The sequence below is a fragment of the Molossus molossus genome, unplaced genomic scaffold (assembly GCF_014108415.1).
Source record: "Molossus molossus isolate mMolMol1 unplaced genomic scaffold, mMolMol1.p scaffold_m16_p_20, whole genome shotgun sequence".
Lineage (NCBI taxonomy): Eukaryota > Metazoa > Chordata > Mammalia > Chiroptera > Molossidae > Molossus > Molossus molossus.
In genome coordinates, this window is record NW_023425356.1 from 997,906 (window position 1) to 1,017,679 (window position 19,774).

The 19,774-nt window shown below is 46.3% G+C and overlaps 4 protein-coding genes across 5 annotated transcripts; 2 read left to right on the top strand and 2 right to left on the bottom strand.

Moving 5' to 3' along the window:
• Positions 1 to 4,209: 4,209 nt before the first annotated feature.
• Positions 4,210 to 4,611, bottom strand: LOC118637411 (histone H2A type 1-A-like). Its single transcript, XM_036272831.1, has one exon. The coding sequence runs from the start codon at positions 4,609 to 4,611 to the stop codon at positions 4,210 to 4,212; it is 402 nt and encodes a 133-aa protein (XP_036128724.1).
• A 296-nt stretch (positions 4,612 to 4,907) lies between these two features.
• LOC118637410 (histone H2B type 1-A-like) lies at positions 4,908 to 6,558 on the top strand. Of its 2 annotated transcripts, XM_036272829.1 has the most exons (2): positions 4,908 to 5,287; positions 6,516 to 6,558. In XM_036272829.1, exons 1-2 carry the CDS (start codon positions 4,908 to 4,910, stop codon positions 6,556 to 6,558), a joined length of 423 nt encoding a protein of 140 aa, XP_036128722.1. The 2 variants fall into 2 exon arrangements, with proteins under 2 accessions (XP_036128722.1, XP_036128723.1); XM_036272830.1 differs by lacking the exon at positions 6,516 to 6,558 and having other exon boundaries at positions 4,908 to 5,291.
• Positions 6,559 to 7,655: 1,097 nt separating this feature from the next.
• On the bottom strand, positions 7,656 to 8,039 carry LOC118637348 (histone H2B type 1-A). Its single transcript, XM_036272737.1, has one exon. The coding sequence runs from the start codon at positions 8,037 to 8,039 to the stop codon at positions 7,656 to 7,658; it is 384 nt and encodes a 127-aa protein (XP_036128630.1).
• A 298-nt stretch (positions 8,040 to 8,337) lies between these two features.
• On the top strand, positions 8,338 to 8,730 carry LOC118637196 (histone H2A type 1-like). The gene has a single exon (XM_036272394.1). It carries the CDS (start codon positions 8,338 to 8,340, stop codon positions 8,728 to 8,730), a length of 393 nt encoding a protein of 130 aa, XP_036128287.1.
• The last annotated feature ends 11,044 nt before the right edge of the window (positions 8,731 to 19,774 follow it).

Consider the following 19,774-nt stretch of genomic DNA (forward strand, 5'->3'; position numbering starts at 1 on the left):
GGCAACCGGTCAATAGGTCTCTCTCACACCGATGTTTCTCTCTCTTCCCCACTCTCTCTCTCCTGCTCTATCTGAGAATAAATGCAAAAATGTCCTTGGGTGAGGATAAAAAATAAATTAATTAATTACCTGAAACACTATCTGTTTTAAATATCTAGATATACACAATAAAATACAGAAAACAGCTTTTCAAATGCATAGCTCCAAAGAGAGTCAGAGATATTCCCACGGATGTAATGCAGAGTTAGAGGTATAAGCTAAGTTTTGGTGATGCTGGGACTGGGGTGGGTACTTTTAGATAAAGTTTGGAATTTTGTGCATGTCATCAGATTGGACCTATTCATTACGCTATTATTTGGAGGCTGAAAATAGCCAACGGGCTTTTTACTCTCTGAAAATGATCAGAGAAGTTGTGGGGTTGGCAGATGCAAAGGGAAGTGGGGGCAGGGCCAGAGTGGAATGAAATCATTTCCACTTCCTGTCTGTGGAGCACTACTTTTACTAGTACAAAGGCAAACACTCTGTCGGTGAAGATACTGTTTTCAACTATAAGTGGGAGATGGCACACTGCGATTCATTCCGCCACGGACGTCGCTACGCCACCTGCTTACTCCATTTGTGCTGACAGGGACGTGGCCTCAGTACAGCATTCAAAGGTCCAGACATCAGACCTAGGAGCCCTCCATTCTGCACTGGGATTCAGAAACAAACTGAAAATCAAATTTAAATCCAAGGTAATGCTTGTTGGCAAACAGTGTGGCTCTGGCAACTCCAAGAAGAAAACAGCCCAAAGAGCACAGACCGTTCCGCTGCAAACGCCATCAGCTGGTCCTGTCTGTCCACACCTTCGGGCAGTCAGCTGAGCGGAAAGAATTTTTTCAGAGCAACATGTTTTCCCAAGGTTGTACCTGCCAGCACTTCTCCAGTGACCCCATGCTTTCGAGTTCACTGACCCATTCATTCATTGCTTCGGTAGATATTTGCTGAACCAATGGGTGAGTGGACTGCCCTGCATACTTACTCTCTCCCGCGTCTATGGCCGAAGAGCTCAGCTCTCCTTAAACCGAAGTGGGTTTTCTGTACCAGGTGTCAGGCATGTTGCCCATGGTTGCCGACCTTGCCCCACGTCAGCTTGTCAGCCTTCACCCTCCACTGCCAATGTACCCTGCTCCATGACTCCAGCAAAGCCTCCAGGGTGAAGGCGCAGGATGGACGGGGGAAGGAAGTATAACATTTGCTATGAAGGAAATGACAGCAGCAGAGACAGCGACACACTAACTAGCATCGTGAGAAGGGGCCACCACCTCGCCAGGTCTGCTTTATCGGGTTGCAGGAGAAAGTTTCAGTGGAGCTGGATGGGGATGATGAGAAGGACGCAGCTCTGAGCATGAGCCTTCCAGGCAAAGGAGCGGGAAAGTTGGCCAGTGCAGCCGGGGCAGGGTCAGTGAGGAGGCTGATGGTGGGAGACGAGATCAGGGTGGTGGTCAGAGGCCCACCGTGTAGGGTCCCATTGCCAGGAAGGGGACTTGATTTACCTCCACTGCTGTGTGGTATGTGGTCTATAGCAAACCAGACTGGGAACCAGGAGACTCAGGAAGAGGCTGTCGTATCCACTGTGTGGGAGCTGGTGTCTGGGCTGGGCTTGTCATGGAGCAGAAGACCAGACTAGGTGTCTCTTCTGGAGACAGAGCCCAGAAGAATGGCTAATGAGGTGGATACAGGGATGAGAGATAAAGGGAAATCATCGGGGTTTTCTAGATTTATGGCTTGAGCAGATGGGTGACTGGGGCTGGGCTCAGTGGAGAGAAAATGAGTGGGCAGGGAGCCAGTTTGGGGAAGAAAAACAAGAATTTTGTTTTGGACATGTTGGGTTGCAGATGCCAGGAAAGATTGCCAGGTAGACAGCGTGTCCATGAATCTGCAGCTTGAGACAGAGGGCCCAGGTAGAAATACAACTTTGAAGGTCATCAGTCTTGTCTGTTTCTTTAGGGACCAGGCAAGTGAGGAAGAATCAGCAAAGAAATTGGGCCAGTCACTCTTACGTCCATCTCCTGTCAGTGTTTCTGGCTAGGACAGATTGTGTCTACTGCCTTTGCATTAACACAGTCCCTGCTCTCTCTACTCACTGGTTTTCAGCAGAAGGAGACTTTCCGTAAGGTGTGTTGCAGGGCTTTGATTGTTCACGTTGTCTCTACCTGGTCTCGGCACTGAACATTTTCTCCACAGAAGCAGCAGCTGGAGGCTCTTATTCACAACCCCCAGTGAAAGTCCTCTGCCCCAAACTCTTCACTCATTAACTACCTCCCAGAGCGGCATGGGATTCCATTCTGTTTTACTTTGCCCACACATTCCAATGAATCCATAACTTCACTGGAAAGGTCTGATCTTTTTGACTCATTTGCTCTTTTAGCCCTGATGAAAATCTTCCTCTGCCAGAAGTCAGCATTTACATTTATTGTCTCAGCACAGATGGTATCAGTGCTTAACAAAAGAAATGATTGTTAATGTATCCCACCAAAACAAGTCCATCGATGAGCCTCAAGCTGCAGGTCATCTAATGTAGTTCCAATGTTTGGGTGACATTAACCTTCAAATGTATAGTTTAAAATTGCTGGTTGCCTGCAGATGCTTTAGGCATTACAGACACTCTGCCACTGTCCTTCCCGACGGCTTTCTTCCCTGCAGTTTTGTTTTCTGGAGTTCTGGGGCTCCCGTTTTTTGTTTTTTTTTTAGGAAAAGCTAACATCCTCTCTCACTTTTCAGAATTATCTCAGGAAAGATCAGTTTTCTTCCCATCCCCACAATCTCAACCCACAAACAGCAAATTAAGCTGTTCCCTCTGGGGAAAAGGCCTATTCCCAGAATTGAAAAAGCAGAACATTAAGGGCAAAAGATGGAAGGCTAACCTGAGGGGGGTAGCGCGCAGGGTCTTCATTCTGTCGAGTACATTTCTCTAAGCTTCTCAAGTGTGTTGCTCCCCAAGAAGTAAATGATCATCCCAAACCTTTAGCCTTATGTTACGAAATGGGTACATTGTACTGGCTCATGGTTTAATTTTTAACTTTACTTTAATTTTTAATTTACAAGTAGATCAAGCTTATTAACTCTTTGTCTTTATGTCAGAAGAGTTCAAGGTCCCTTCTCTTAGGAGGGAGACATCCCACCCTCCCTGCTGACACACTGTCACCTTATGGAGCCCCTAAGGGTTGGTGTATTCTTCAGGAGGGTGGAGAGAGCGAGAACCTGTGCTTAATTGAAGGAACAAATGACTCTCATAAACTTAATGATGTTTTCATTTTTGTGCAAGAATTCTGTATTTGGGTGCTTTCCTATTTTTCAGTAATTTCTGTGTGCTTACTCATATTTAGTGCTAACAAAAGCAAAAAATATTTTGATTTTCAGTGGTTCAACCTCTTGAATAATTCTGCCTAATATTCCTGAATAGAAAGCTGTCTTGTCACATGACTAACTCTATCAATACTATTATCTTACCATCAAAATAACATTAGGCTTATTTGAGATGTAACCTACACACTAAGAAAACCTCATTCATTTTTAGTTTTTCATGTAAATTGGTGTCAAAGATTTACATGTGCCCTTTACCTGTTGGTTTATTAATATACCATGGTTACAGATTTCAGGATATGAAGCCATTCTAGAACTGGAAAGAAAGCCCTGCTAGAGGCACTTGAGGAAATGTGGTCTAGATGTATGCTGGGATTTGCTACCAGCTTGGCTGTGGACAGACTGCTGTCCAAAAAGTTGAGCCAAATGCTGCAGATTGACAAATTTCCTTTCTTTCTTGGCTTGTAATCCATTCACATAGTCTAACCCTATCCTCATTAAAATAATTTTTCTTGTGAATTGTGTTGTCACAACAGTCCTAATCTGAATTGTTTTTTTCCCAAGGAGAATGACATTTCCGCCGCCAGGAGCTGTTAGGATGGCTGTTTGCTTTGGTCTTAAAAACCAATCCCACCCTTGAGTTTTGTCGTCAAACTTAATTGCTCACTAAGATGAATAGTTTCAAAGGCCTCGGCTATCTGAACCAGATTAGTTTCAGAGCCCTGTTAGTTTAAGAGCTGTAGTAATTCAATTCTTACTTGTATAATCACTGTTTTGCTTAAGCTCCTCCTCAGAAATTGTTGAGTGGCTCTGAAAAGAGCCTTTGGTTGCGGTTAGGGTTTTTTTCCTCTCCAGAAGTTTGGATCACTCAATTCTGCTCTGGCTTTTCTGGTGATAGTTCTCTGTCTTCTTGGGCAGCAACACGGCCTGGATGTGGGGCAGCACGCCGCCCTGCGCGATGGTCACACCACCCAGCAGCTTGTTGAGCTCCTCGTCATTGCGGACCGCAAGCTGCAAATGGCGCGGGATGATGCGCGTCTTCTTGTTGTCGCGGGCAGCATTGCCCGCCAGCTCCAGGACCTCAGCAGCCAAGTATTCCAGCACCGCAGCCAGGTACACGGGCGCGCCAGCTCCAATCCGCTCAGCATAATTGCCCTTGCGGAGCAGGCGGTGCACGCGGCCCACGGGGAACTGGAGTTGAGCTCTGAAAGAGCGAGACCTGGCCTTGGACCGGACCTTGCCACTCTGCTTCCCCTGCCCAGACATGGCGGAGGATGCACCTGGCAGGATTAAAGAAGATAGCCTTAGGGCAGGTGCAGGGCTAATTTATAGTCTGCGGGAATGTTGTGACTTGCCATCTGATTGGCTGACTGGTGGATGCCTGCCCAATCAGAAAATATTGTTTGAATCGCCTTATTTACATATACGTCACTACCATTATCCAATCAGATGTCAGCTGCCCAGCACGGCAGTTGAGTGCTACCCTATAAATACCAGGCTGCTTTTCTCCAACTGCTGTTCGCTCTTGTGTATGGGGGGGGTGGTTTAGTTGAGCGGTCACCATGCCAGAACTGACTTCGAAGGGTGCGACTATTTCCAAGAAGGGCTTCAAGAAAGCTGTAACGAAGACACAGAAGAAGGAGGGAAAGAAGCGCAGAAAGTGCCGTAAAGAGAGCTACTCGATTTATATCTACAAGGTGTTGAAGCAGGTGCACCCCGATACTGGCATCTCATCCAAAGCCATGAGCATCATGAATTCCTTTGTCAACGACATCTTCGAGCGCCTTGCAGCTGAGGCGTCGCGCCTGGCGCATTACAACAAGCGCTCGACCATCACGTCCCGGGAGATCCAGACGGCCGTCCGCCTGCTGCTGCCCGGGGAGCTGGCCAAGCACGCCGTGTCCGAGGGCACCAAGGCCGTCACCAAGTACACCAGCTCCAAGTAAAACGATGTAACGATCAGATGAGCTTTAACCCAAAGGCTCTTTTAAGAGCCACTTAACACTTCCTAAAGGGCTATAAGGTTTTTAGTCAATGCACGGGGACAGGCATTATCACCAGAGCGACAACTAATTTAGCTAGTAAAATATAATTTGCCAAGTTTACTTAGCTCACATTTAATGTAGTTTTGAGCAGAATAGGCAGGTTGGCCTATTGCAACTCGGAATAGTATTCAAACATGATAAGACTATCAGTTCTAATTACTATTAGAAGTATTTGTGTGCATATTTGGTAGATATAACTTTACAAATCAGTTGGCTAAATACTGGGAACAGGATAGCTTTATAGAAAGTGCCACCACTCCCTGGCCAGGTTGGCTCAGCTGTTAGAGCATTGGCCTGCGGTCCAGAGGGACCTGGGTTTGGTTCCTGCTAAGGGCACATACCTTGGTTGCAGTTTGTCCCCACTCGATGTGTCTTTTTCACGTCGATGTTTCTCTCTCCAACTTTATCTAAACAAAAAAATGGAAAAATGTCCTCAGGTGAGGACAATAAAAAAAAAATTAAAGAAAGTGCCACCTCCACCAAAGTGGCTGTACCATTCTGCATTCCCCCTAGCAATGGAAGGGTTCCTGTTACTTCATACTCTCGCCAACATTTGGTAATGTGTTTCGGAGTTTAGCCATCCTAGTAGAAGTGATATTCCATTGTTTTAATTTCCATATTCATAATAAAATGATTTGATAAGCTTATCTGCAGGTTTCTGGGAAGTAGTAATTTGATACTATTTTAAGGTTGTCTTATCACTCCCCCGCTGCCTTTATTGATTTTAGAGACAGAGGAAGGGAGAGGGAGAGAGAAAAACATCGATGAAAGAACATCGATTGGCCGCTTCCTGCATGCCCCCCACTGGGGATCAGGCCCACAACCTGGGTATGTGTTGACCAGGAATCGAACCAGTGACCTCTTGGTGCATGGGTCAATGTTCAACCACTGAGCTACACTGGCCGGACTTATCACTGGTTTTTTAAATACCTGCTTTTTGAGATAAGTCCAGATGATCCAGAAATACAGGACAGAAACACCATTTTTAATGACCCATCAGGACACATGCTCCAGGTTGTGGGCCCAATCCCCAGTGAAGGGCACGCAGGAGGCAGCCGATTGAGTTTCTCTCATCAATGTTTCTAACTCTCTCTCCCTCTTATTCACTTCCTCTCTAAAATCAATAAAAAAGAAAAAAAATTACACCATAACTTGTAAGAAAATGTAAAAAGAGAGGAGAGTTAAAATTAGTTTACCAGTACACTGTAGTTAGCCAAATTGTTGGGTTCAAATGTTAACCTGTCCTCAACTTGAGCCTAGAAACCTGAAATATGCAGAAGACATCATCAGACTAAGAAACCTGAGTTAAGGGCCTTAAATTCTTGCTGTTTGAGTACAGCTAGGCTGGTCTACAGGACCAACTTTTTCATGTACAGCACTGTACCAGGAAGCAAAGCATATGCTTTCCTAAAGTCCCAACATCTTTCCACAGCTTCAGGCTTTTTCTGTCTTCTGAAAGGATTACAGAGGAAGATGTCCTTAGAGAAAGGTCTGCTACGTCCCTTATGGGCACTGTCATCCCCAGAAAATATGTGTACACATATTACCAATTCTTTCCAGAGAACTCCCTTTGGAGAATTGCTCCTGATAATTATCAGAGACCCTCCAGGCACCTGTAAAAAATGGTGGTAGTCTTTCAGAATCTATTAATATGAAGCTTGGGGACCCTGCGAGCAGTATCTATATAACCAGCTAGGTTACTTTTGTTTTGATTTGATTTTGGACAGAGACGAAGGAGAGAAACATCTGTTGGCTGCCTCCTGCACCCACAACCTGACCATGTGCCCTGACCCAGAATGGAACCGGTGACCTCCCGGTGCGTGGGAAGACAACCAACAGCCACACTGGCCAGGCCCAGCTTGTCTGAAGCATTACACCAGGGCTTAGTCTTGTAGACTTAAATACTTAACTGTTAATCTAAATCCAATGTCTCCCTTAAACTTTGTCTTAGTACCAGGCAGGTAGGGCTCAGTGGTTGAGCATCGACCCATGCACCAAGAGGTCGCCAGTTCGATTTTCGGTCAGAGCACATGCCCAGGTTGTGGGCCGGATCCCCAGTGGGGGCCATGCAGGAGGCAGCGGTTGATATTCTTTCTCATGGATGCTTCTCTCTCTCCCTCTCCTTTCCTTTCTCAAGGCCGACAAAGTTTTGAGCTTTTTTCCCCAAGTGTTTAGTTAGGTAATAAGACAGCTACTTTTTAGAATATATAAGTGGCTCTTAAAAGAGCCTTTGGGTTACAAAGCTCATGTATTGATAGAGTAGTTTCACTTGGAGCTGGTGTACTTGGTGACGGCCTTGGTGCCCTCGGACACGGCGTGCTTGGCCAGCTCCCCAGGCAGCAGCAGGCGCACGGCCGTCTGGATCTCCCGGGACGTGATGGTCGAGCGCTTGTTGTAATGCGCCAGGCGCGACGCCTCGGCTGCGACCCGTTCGAAAGTATCCGTGACGAACGAATTCATGATACTCATGGCTTTAGATGAGATGCCAGTATCGGGGTGCACCTGCTTCAACACCTTGTAGATGTAAATCGAATAGCTCTCTTTGCGGCACCTCTTACGTTTCTTCCCCTCCTTCTTCTGTGTCTTCGTTACAGCTTTCTTGAAGCCCTTCTTGGAAATAGTAGCGCCCTTGGAAGCCAGTTCTGGCATGATGACTGCTCAGTTTAAGAGCTCCAACTGACACAAGCCACGGAACAGCGGTTAGTGGCAAAAAGCCTGGTATTTATGGGGTAGCCTCAACTGCCACACTGGGCAGCCAACATCTGATTGGATAACAGGTAGTGACGTATATGTAAATGAAGTGATTCCAGTAATGCTTTCTGATTGGACAGGCATCCACCAATCAGCCAATCAGATGGCAAGCCACAACTTACGGCAGACTATAAATAGGCCCCCCGTTGGGCGTGTTTTGATTATACTTCCGTTATTTCTGCGATTCATTAAAGTCATGTCTGGGCGCGGTAAGCAGGGTGGCAAGGCCCGCGCCAAGGCCAGGTCTCGCTCGTTCAGAGCCCAGCTGCAGTTCCCAGTGGGTCGAATCCACCGCTTACTTCGCAAGGGCAACTATGCTGAGCGCATTGGGGCTGGTGCGCCCGTGTACCTGGCGGCCGTGCTGGAGTACCTGACGGCTGAGATCCTGGAGCTGGCGGGTAACGCATCTCGAGACAACAAGAAGACGCGCATCATCCCGCGCCACCTGCAGCTGGCCATCCGCAACGACGAGGAGCTCAACAGGCTACTGGGCGGCGTGACCATCGCACAGGGTGGCGTTTTGCCTAACATCCAGCCCGTGCTGTTGCCCAAGAAGACCGAGAGCCACCACAAAGCCAAGGGCAAGTGAGGAATCTAAACGTCTAGAGAGGAAAGAAATAAACCAAAGGCTCTTTTCAGAGCCACTCAAGTCTCAGTAAAGGTTGCGAGCACTGAAAGGTTGTACTGTGAAGTTCTCTGGCCCAGCATCTTACAAAACCACAGCACTGGGGAGACAATCTTTGGTTTTAATAACTAGGGTTCTTCAATGTTTTTATTGGTCTTCTTAGGGAGAGAAAAAAATATCAAAGCATAGTTCAGCTACCTCCTGCGTGCCCCCTACTGGGGATCCAGCCCCCACCCTGGACATGTACCTTAACGGGAATCAAACCAGGACCTCTTGGTCCAGGAGATAATGCTCAATCCACAGCTACACCAGCCAGGCATAACTGGTGTTTAAAATTTAAGGCTGGGCCCTGGCCAGCGTGGTTCAATGGTTGGAGCTTCAGCCCACGGACCGTGGGTTAGATTACAGTCAAGAGCAGGTACCTTGGTTTAGTCCTGGGTCCTAGTTGGGGTCATGCGGAGGGCAGCCATTCCATGTGAGACACGGATGTTTCTCTCTCCCTCCCACTCTACCTGAAGATAAATCTAAAAATATTCTCGGGGTAGAATTTTAAAAAAAAAATTTTTTAAGACTGGAATGTATCACTGGAAAGCAAAAGTTGATGGGCCCTAGAGCTGCCTGTTGGGATCTGCTTTAGTAGCCGGAGGGGGTAAGGTCCTGCCAGCCCCTTGTTCCTGGGTTCATGTGAACAGAATCCTACCTGAGGCTTACAATACAATGAGCTAGTGATGGTTAGAATAAACACATAAAGCCTTGTAGCTTAGCTTCTGTGCCAGTTTACAGGACATGAGCCAGCCTAGCAAGGCTGCATGATTTCTTCAAAGTAGCTTCTAGAAAGGAATTCCCTTCAAACATACCAGTATGGTTCATGTGAAATCTTTAGCTATGGCATATCAGTAAGACAAGAGTTAGAAAGCAAGTCAATCCTAACGTTTGGTAAAGGGTCATGTGTGAATATCTGATACCTGCAACTTCATACACATGCTTAGTAAATAGAATTTTCTTAAAATGTGAAAAAAATGTTCCAAAATGAGCTTAATACCTACCATGGAGATGATAGGGTCATTCTCAGAGGCTGAAATGTGGCAAGTTCTTCTATCATAACCTTTTGAAATTATTAGGAAATTTTGGTCATTTTCAGTTTTAACTACAAAAAAATTAAAAGAGATGAAATGGTTTCTGTTTCCACTGCATAAAACAAGAGAAATTGGAAAGCAAATGAACATTTAGGCTGTCAAATACAAAATCGTACAATATTCAGTTTACCTTATCTCAAAGAAAAATATTCTCTTCAGTTATCTAAGACAAACACTGCTGAACACCTAAGATCGACACAGACATGTATGCAAGCAGGTGTGAAGAAAAATATAAAGATTAGCATTCAGTTTACAGTAATGTACCAATGCTAGTTCCTTTGACAAGTACACAAATGTTGACAATCAGGGAAACTGGGTGAAAGGTGTATGGGAATTTTCTATCTGTACAACCTTTGTGTAAATCTAAAATTATTCCAAGTTAGAAAGTTTACTGAAAAACAAAACAAAAATCACACAAGAGTCCCAAACCCAAAAACAGATGAATAAATTTCAGAGGGCTACAGCTCACAACCTGAAAGTATAAATGGTTCTGGTTTTGGGTATTAGTGTCCTCCTAGGAAAAGCTCTCTTGTGCTGGTGTGCAGCAAGCTTGGCCAGTAAGTCCTCAAATCCTATGAAATGTCTTGTTGGGTCCATGAAAAAATAATATAAACAGTATACTCACATTAGTTCTCTAACATTATAAAACCTAAATTATGTTAGACCTTTAATAGGTTATTTGTAATAAAACAATTTCACATTGTAGTCAATAAGAGTCAGTGATTTTTTAAATTGATTCTTGACCAACAACATTTCTCATTGACTTGAAATGTGGTCACATGTGAACTCTTTTCAAGTCAAATATAATCTTAGCTGATACCGGAGGGAGCCGTCTAGGCATTCCCCATGAAAATAGATTCACTTTCTAATGCATTTCTGAGATGACGCTGGAGAAAATGCGCAGTGCAATTATGAATAGCACATTGAATAGTCCTGGGGGAGAAAAATAGAAATCACTGCTGGAAGTGCACATTGAGACTTCAACCTTTCTGTGAAGTAGGAACAATATAAAGCAAGGACAGTGACACGAATGATTGTAGAACACCCACGAAACCTAAACAGATCTGTGTCAACTGCAGCCAGACCTGCTCCGAAACCCAGATCTGCTGCTTCTGAATTAAGTGGGTTTTGGTTTGTTTTTTATTTCTTTATTGATTTTAGGGAGAGGAAGGGAGAGGGAGCTAGAAACATCAATGAAAAAATATCAATTGGCTGCCTCCTGCATGTCCCCCACTGGGGAATAGAGCCCACAACCTGGGCGTGGGTTGACATTCAACCACTGACCCACACCCGCCAGGCTGAATGGAGTGTTCTTGAACCAGTTAGTTAATCTCTCTGCAATTTAGTCTCCTCACCTGTACATTGTGATCCCCACCTCACAAGGTTATTGTGAAGGTCAATTTGTAGATCACATGAATAAAGCACCTGGCATGTAGCACGTGCTCAGATATGTGAGTTCTCATCCTCTTCTAGAGCGGCGGTTCTCCACCAGTGGTGACTTTGCCCCCCAAGAACATTCGGTAAAGTCTGGAGACCTTTTTGGAAAAGTGACCATCAGACAGGGACAGCGATGGCACATTTAGAGAGGACAAGATCCACACCGGTCTCCCCACACTGAGGAGAGCTTGAGGAGGGCGTATCGGGATGGAATGGGGGGCAGCCAGCTCAGAATAAAATTGGCTGCCAGCTGCCTCCAACAGCCACACAGACTTGGCAAAAAAAAAGAAAACAACAATAATAATAATAAATATGCTAGGTCAGAAGTGTCCACATTCTGCCCAATCGCTGACATAACTCATTGCCCCTTAGCTCCCTCTACTTTGGTCAGAACTTCACCTCTTTCCTTCATGCAGAACTCAAAAAAGACTTTGAGATGAATTTTCCAGCCTCATCTTATTTGGGGCATTAGTTTGTTCTTAAATGTTTTGGTGTTTTCATAAACGTTATTTTTCTCTGTTCTTATAAGATCCCTTCTGGGCCTGAGTTCACCAGCGCTCCCCATGCCACCACACTTATTTATTTAGAAACCATTCTTTCTCCTTCTTTGGGTCATTGTAAATGTAACCACATATTTTTGTGCCAAGCTCTCCAAGGGCTCTTGTAAGGTCTTAGGAGACACCAAGCCCTGGAAAGGATATGGCAGATCCTTTGTCCCTAAACCATATGTAATTCAGAACAAAAATAAATGTGTTAGTGATATGAAATAAACACGTGTACTGAGATTAGAATAACTTCTTTCTAGAATTTTTTTTTTGGATTGTAGATTTCTGGGGAAGAATTTACCCAGGCTGATCTCTTGCCGGGCGGGAGGACATGTGCTCTCCCCACCAGCCAAGTCTCCACCCCTGGGTCTGCAGGCCCTGGCCCTTCTCCCAAGCTGGGAGCTCCTTGCTTGAAGCTGGTCTCCTTGCCTAGACAGGTACCCAGCTGAAGGAAGGAAGTCATTTCAGGGTCCCCATTTCTCCCAGGAAGGAGCCATTAGTTATGTCTGTGTCTTGTCTCCCCCTCTTTCCCCTCCTGTCTGACTCCATTAACATACAGGTGCAACACGAGAACAGATGAAATCCAACACATGCATTCCCTGAGCCACGATGCTGGATGCTACATTAATCCATCAAGAACTCTGTAAATAGAGTTTATTTCCATTTTACAGGTGGAATATTGAGATTTTCCTAATGCCCCTGTTAGGGGTTGAATTGTATCATCCAAAAATTCTTATGTTGAAGTCCTAACCCCAGGACCTCAGACTGTGACCTCATTTGGAAGATAGGGTCATTGTAAACAGATTAGTTATGATGAGGTCATGTTGGAGGGGGATGAGCCCCTATGAACAGGGGACATTTGGACACAGGGACAGACAGGCACACAGAGAAAATGCCAGGTGGAGACGAAGGTGGAGATCGGGGTGGTACTTCTTTGTAGAAGTACCCAGGAACACCCAATATTGCCAGCCAACCCCCAGAAGTTAGGAATGAAGCATGGAACAGAGTGTCCCTCATAGTTCTCAGAAGTCACCAGCCTGCTGACATCTTGATTTTAGATTCTAGCCTCCAGAGCTGTGAGACAACAAATGTCTGTCATTTAAGCCACCCAATCTGTGGTATTTGGTTAAAGACAGGTCTAGAAACAAATACAGTCCGACCCCCCACCCCCACCCCACAGAGCCCCTCACAAAGCTGGTATTTGGGTCCAGCACTTCGGTCCCCAGGTCCAGTGCTCTTTTCCTGATAGGCCAGTTGTCACCCTTCTTGATGAAAGCAACCACTTGCATCTGGGTCATCAAGGACTGCGTCCTGAAGGAGGTGGGCTCTGAGCTGTGTGCCCATGACGAGAGTTTCCATGTGTGGGGGTGGGGGTGGCCCAGGAGCAAGGATGTCTCCAGGCCAGTCTGGCTGGGACAGAGGACCCTTTGCATGTCCTGAATATTGCAAATATGATCTTCCAATGGGTTGTCAATCTTCTGGAAATAAAGATGTAGCCAATAGGGAGCTATTTAACATCTTTGTGAAACTGACCATGTTAGCAATCAAAGGTCAGGCTTCCACAGTAGCCAGTTAGTTCTTCCTTTGGCGGGAGGGCAGTGGGCACAGAAGGGGGCAGTGGGACATGCCCTTTAGCTCAGCCATGTAAGCAGTCACCTCTCCACTGAGAAAGTCACCTGGGCTTCAGATCTCAAGAGTGGTCCGTGTTCAGAAGACTACTCTCTATATCCAGTTAAGGTAAAAATATTAGGCAAAACATTTAAAGAGAAAGTTTTCTTGTTGGGAACAACTGGATATAATCTCATTTTTGTGAGGGAGGGAATCCCCCCAAAATAAAAAGGGAAATATTAAGAAAATGTTCAAGGGACTGGCAAAAATAAGTGATTGGAGTTGAACTGACTGGGACACCCAAACTTAAAGTCACCGATGGGGCTGGCTGGTTTGTTCCTTAAGAGAACAACGAATTTGTAGGTCCAGAACATGCTGGTCCGAGCAGAGAGAAAAAGTCACGTATCTGCTCTGGACTCGGGTTTTCCTACTGAGAATCTGCATCTGTTCAGGCGCCGCCCCAGCCGCAGAGCATGCGGCCCAGGACCTCTCCGCAGCTCTGCCCCGCGGGCTTCCCTGGGAGTCACACTCACGCCAGGTCCTGACTGGCAGCGGAGAGGGCGCTCAGACAACCGCCCGCAGGATGCGCTGCGGCGGCAGCGGGAGTTGCCTGCCTGCAGATTACTGTGATTGTGCATGTGGTCATCAACACCGGCTCAGAATGACACAGACTTACAAAAAAGACCTTAGAGTGTGCACCAGGCAAGAATTTCCACACAAACCGTCCTCCCTCCCCCATCACAGGAACAGCAACCTTCTCTCCATTCTTCCACCGCCTATGTCCACATAGCGGGGGTCCGTTTTGGTTTCAGCACCTATGAGACAGTGGTCACTATATTTTGGTAGACAAGAGAGAGCTGCTCATTATTATTATTATTTTTTTAATCCTCACCAGAGGATATTTTTCCATTTATCTTCAGATACAGTGGGAGGGAGAGAGAGAGAGAAACATCCATGTGAGAGAGATACATCCATTGGTTGCTTCCCACACACCCCAACCAGGGCTGGGGAGGAACCGCAAAGAAGTATGTGCCCTTGACCTGAATGAACCCAAGACGCTTTGGTCCATGGGCCAACACTCTAATACTGAGCCAAGCCAGCCAGGGCCAGCTGCCATGTAGAGAAGGAGGCCACTGCTCACTTCGGAGGTTAGGAAGGCCAGCATTCTCCAAAGTTGCCCTTTCCCCTGGTTGCAGAGGTCAGCTACACCTTGAAGCAGAGACAACGCCTCTCATACCAGTGGCGAGAAATGAGGTTGGTTCTAAACAATCGCACTGCAATGCCCTGGAGTCCGCTGAGCTCGTTCTTGTCAGTATTCCGACTGCATGGAGTTTAGGAAGCTGAACCAGGATAAACCCAGTATATTCTGAGGGGAAGGCTGAGGTTCAGAGGACGCTACAGGGGTGCAATGCAGGGGTGCAATGTGGGGGTACCCTACGGGGTGCAAGGCGGGGTACGGTGCATCTCCTGGTTTGGCAAACAGTTGACCTGAATAAAGTCCCTCCCTTCACTACACTCATAAGACATCTGAGAACTGGGAAGACTGCTGGTGTGGATTCCCTTAGGACCTTGCCCTCTCTCCCCCTCCTCCCCGCACCCCGAGTAAGAAGTCGTTCGTCTGTCAAGCCATCAGGTAGAACATTTCAAAGGTCACAACACAAACACAATCACCAGTGCATCTTTGTTTGCAGCTGCAGATTTATTTCCAGGTCAAAATCTACCCGCAGACGGTGCAGGGTGCAGGGACGCGCAGCATTCAGACTCAACGGAAGCTGACGGACCAGCACAGAGCAGGGGCAGGTGCAGCTGCCCCTGCTGGTCACTGCAGGAGGGTGAGCAGGTTCACTGAGGTGCCGGGGGAGAGGAAAGCCTGAGGTCCAAGGGAAAACAACACAGACCCTACCTGGGGCCTTCTGAGGCCGGAATCCACCAGGTCATTCAGAAGAGAGCCTGGGTCTCTATAACGAACACCACACCACGCGTCTATTCGCCGGGTCCCCAGCAGCAAAGCACAGACACGGTTTCGCCAGCAGGAGCACAGAAACACGCAATGCACAAAAGGCAAAGCAGGCTGCAGATTGTGGGTTGATTTTCAGCCCAAGACACAAAGCCAGTCCGTCTTCTCAGCCTTCCCATCCTGGTTCACATCGCAGCGACATAAAAGAATCCCCCGGAACTTACCAAGGCCGACCCCACGGATGCTGGGCTGATGACGACAGGAATAACATGTCAACAGGCAAGCCCGTGGCAGCCCTTCAGTGCTCCCCATCCCTGCCGCTCACAAGTTCTGGGGACACCCGCCTCAGAAGCCTCCCTGGAGACGGGCCACCAGGAGCAATGCCACCGCCCATCCCACCTTCATGGCCAAAGGAAAGTTTACTTCTCAGCATGTCGCTTCAGGCCACAGAACTTCTGTTTTCACATCACTTCTGGACAGTTCTTACAGTTTTTAGCAACTTTAAAAAAGAAGTTTTGCCTGAGAGCAGAGGACCATGACAGCAAACTCCATCTTGCTCCACTGACAAGAGAAGACACGCGTTATCATCTCCCCTGGGAAGTCCCTGGCCTTTACCTTAACAAGGGTTGTGATGAAGGAAAATCTAAAACATTACGTTGTGGAGCGAGGGACCAAGGGAAGGAACTGGATGTGTGTCAGTAGGAAAATATTTAAACGCAAAAGCTCCAAAAATCACAACTAAGTGATTCTTCATAGGTTATCTCATTTAATCCTCACAATAACCTTGAGAGGTAAGTGATTAACCCTCATCTACAGATTAGAAAACAGAGGTTCAGAGAGAGCAGAAACTTCTGGTCAAGACAGGAAACAGCAATAGCGTTTGTGATTCCAAGTCAAGGGCTGTTTCCCGAGTTCAGCCTGTTCTCATGGAGAAGCGGCTAGCCTAATGAAGCTGTGTGGGTGGGAATGAATCTAATTAGTCAATGTCCAGAGAAAAAAGAAAACCCAACAGATCAGATTTCCAAACCCAGCGATCACTGAAGTAGTTGGGGGTGAGCAGAAGAGGCAACTGTCCTAAGGGCTAATTTCAGGAGCCTGGGAGGTGTTCCCCACCTCCAGCCCCACCTTGGGGCTTCCTCACTTCCAAAGATATCTCTAAACACCTTCACAGGGAACAAAACCCTCCATTCTTGAACTGGGCAGCCACATGAAGACGAGCTAATGTGGCCTGTCCACAGGCTCTAGGACTGACACCACACCTCCCCAACGGCAGGTGTTGCAGCGGGAAGGAGGGCAGCAGGGTCGATCCAACCCTGGCAATGACTTGATGCCTTTCCAGGCTATCATCTTATCGTACCTTATCGATCTTATCTTATCTGGGCTGTTGGAGCAGCTCCTCAGTAAAAATAAAATCAAACTGCAAATATGGAATGTATTACATAAAATTAAAAGTTTTTGTTATTTTAATAGCTAAGTCCAAGGGGAAAGACTTTTTGTAATAAAATATACAGGAGTCACAAATGCAGTGGCTCTGTGCTCCGTGGTAGGGCCGATGCCTTAAATGATGCGGACGAGAATTTTCTACGGGGCTCCACCGAAACCACAAACAGTCCTCAGACACCGGGACTTTCACAGAAGCTCAAAGGTTGTTAAATAGACCATGTCCCTAGATTTTCCTTCAGCATAAATCTTTAGCCCCGACTCCTGAAAATAAACAGTGGAATCGACCAAAATGGCAGCCCCAAGGCATGCTGGGCCCACAAGCTTGTGAGGTCACCTGGACGAGCTCCATCATGTCTTTCACAAACCTGTCCACTTCGGGGCCTTTGAGGGCTCTGGTTTTACTCTGAAAGAGAAAAGATCTGATCAACCCAATAGCATTTCCTGAAGTCAAAAAGCTAAGAAACAAATTGGGCAGCTGGACCAAATCGGGTGCATGTGGGTTCAGAAGTGGCACGCTCCAACGTGTGTGCTTCTGCAGGGGGTGAATGAATGTAACACTGTCATTGTCAGTAACACCGACCACCCACCCCCATGGGACCAGGGGGAGCAGCAACTTGGAGCCCGTGGCCCGGCGATGCAGTAACAGCTCACATGCTGACTTGACTAGCTTCCCACAGGCTTCGGTGAATAGGCACTGAATGCACATTTCGTTAACCCTTTGAAACATAGGCTGAAAATTTTCAGTTTGCAGTATGAGTTACCAATGATTTGAACTTTGTGAAAATACGTATTTTAAGTCAAGAGAAATTAGATTGAGTGAGCATATGAGAATTATCATTTGATCTGTAGGTAAGACTTTTCTTTTTTCTAGCCATTTTATGAGAATGTCTATAAAATACAAAACATATTAAAATATTTTGGTTTCACCCTGGCTGCATTGGTTCAGTAGTTAGAGCATTGACCTTCAGACTAAAGGGCTACAGGTTCAATTTCTGGTCAAGGGCATGTACCTACGTTGCAGGTTCAATCCCCAGCCCTGATTGGGGTCATGAGGGAGGCAACTAATCCATGTATCTCTCTCACATTGATGTTTCTCTCTCTCTCTCTCCCTCTCTCTCCCCCTCTCCTCCTCCCTTCCTCCCTCTTTCTCTTCCTCCCTTCCACTCTATCTAAACAATTAATGGAAAAATAACTTCGGGTGAGGATTAACCAAAAAACAAAATATTTCAGTTTCTTCTCTAAAGTTCCAGTTATGACAACTCATCTATTCTTTTCAATGTTTCTTCATGCTGAACCTTTAACATATCATTTTTAAAAATCTATTCCCTTGCTCTGGCCAGTTTGGCTCAGTGGTTGAGCATCGGCCTGCAGACCAGAGAGTCCCGGGTTTGGTTCCCTCTAGGGGCATGTACCACAAAAAAAATAAATAAATAAATAGAAAATAAAAATCTATTCCCTTGGTGTATTTACCAAATACTAATATAACAAGTATAACACTTGTTACATGTCAGGCACTTTTCTAAGTGCTTTATACACAGGGACTCATGCAATTCCCATAACAACCATGAGGCAGGTATTACGATCCTTGTCACCTAATGTTACAGAACAGGAAAACAAGGTGCAAGGAGGTTAGGGAACCCGCCCAAGGTCACATGGCTAATAAGCTGTGATTCAAACCCAGGGAACTGGTCCCAGAGGCTACACACTTAACCCTTTGCTACCTGCTCCTCTGGGTGCCTCTTTCCTGCTCAGAATATGATGCACAGGTACCCCGTCTGGGGATGACATCTCTGTGACATTCCCCAACTTTGTCCTAGTCCCCCTTTCTTCTTGCATCTCCTTACTTTGTCTTCAAGACATTCACCTTGATGCCAAACTCTCTGCTTTAGAATTATTTTCTCTCCCCCACTAAAGTAAAAAAGACCAAGTAACTAACCTATATGGGAAATAGGTTTTTTTAATGTTTTTATTGATTTTTTTTTTTTTTTTTTTTTGAGAGAGAGGAAGGTAGAGAGAGAGAGAAGCATCGATGAGAGAGAACATCGACTGGCCGCCTCCTGCACGCCCCCCACTGGGGATCGGGCCCACAACCGGGCATGTGCCCTGACTGGGAATCAAACCGGTGACCTCTTGGTGCAGGATCAATGTTCAACCACTGAGCCTCACTGGCCTGGCTTGGCTGGGCAGTTTTTATGTCAAATAGGTCTGACTTTGCCTCTATTTCTTTGGGTTTGATGCCATTTTTTATTTGATTGTTTGCTTTTGTTTTTGAGCATACTCTTCTGGATTGGATCGAAAGAGGGGGGAAATCGTGATTTTATTCTCTTCACAACCATATTCCTTTGTCCATTTTCACTTGGTTCTCAGAAGTTACACAGAAAAGCTGAGGGGACCTTGACATAGCAATACACATGTGGGTTGCTACTCATCATATAAGTGAGGGTTTGTGGGGTAGCCAGCCTGCTACAAGGAGCGAACTTACGACGTCATAGTGGGCAAAGGTTTCTTCAAAGTCCCTCTCTCTCCTCAGCAGAACAAGCCAGTGTGTGGAGAAAGTGCATCAGCCCAGCAGTGTGAAAGGTCAAAGGAACACGTTTCCAGGTCTCTGACAGTTTTACACACTTTGAGTCAATGACCTTTAATTCCTTGATTCTAACAGTGGGACTCATCAGCCTCCAGATGGGTCAAAGTCAAGACAGACACCTTCCTTTCTCCCTCCCTCTCCCCCGACAGAGAAAACACGAATGTTGTGAGCCCATGTGGAGAAGTGTCACTACTTAATCCATTTTGAACTGGAAAAGAAAGTTTTCCTGAAAAGCCAGCATCTTAAACAGAAAAAAAACAAGTAATTGAAATGAGGATCGATCAACTCTCAGCCAAAG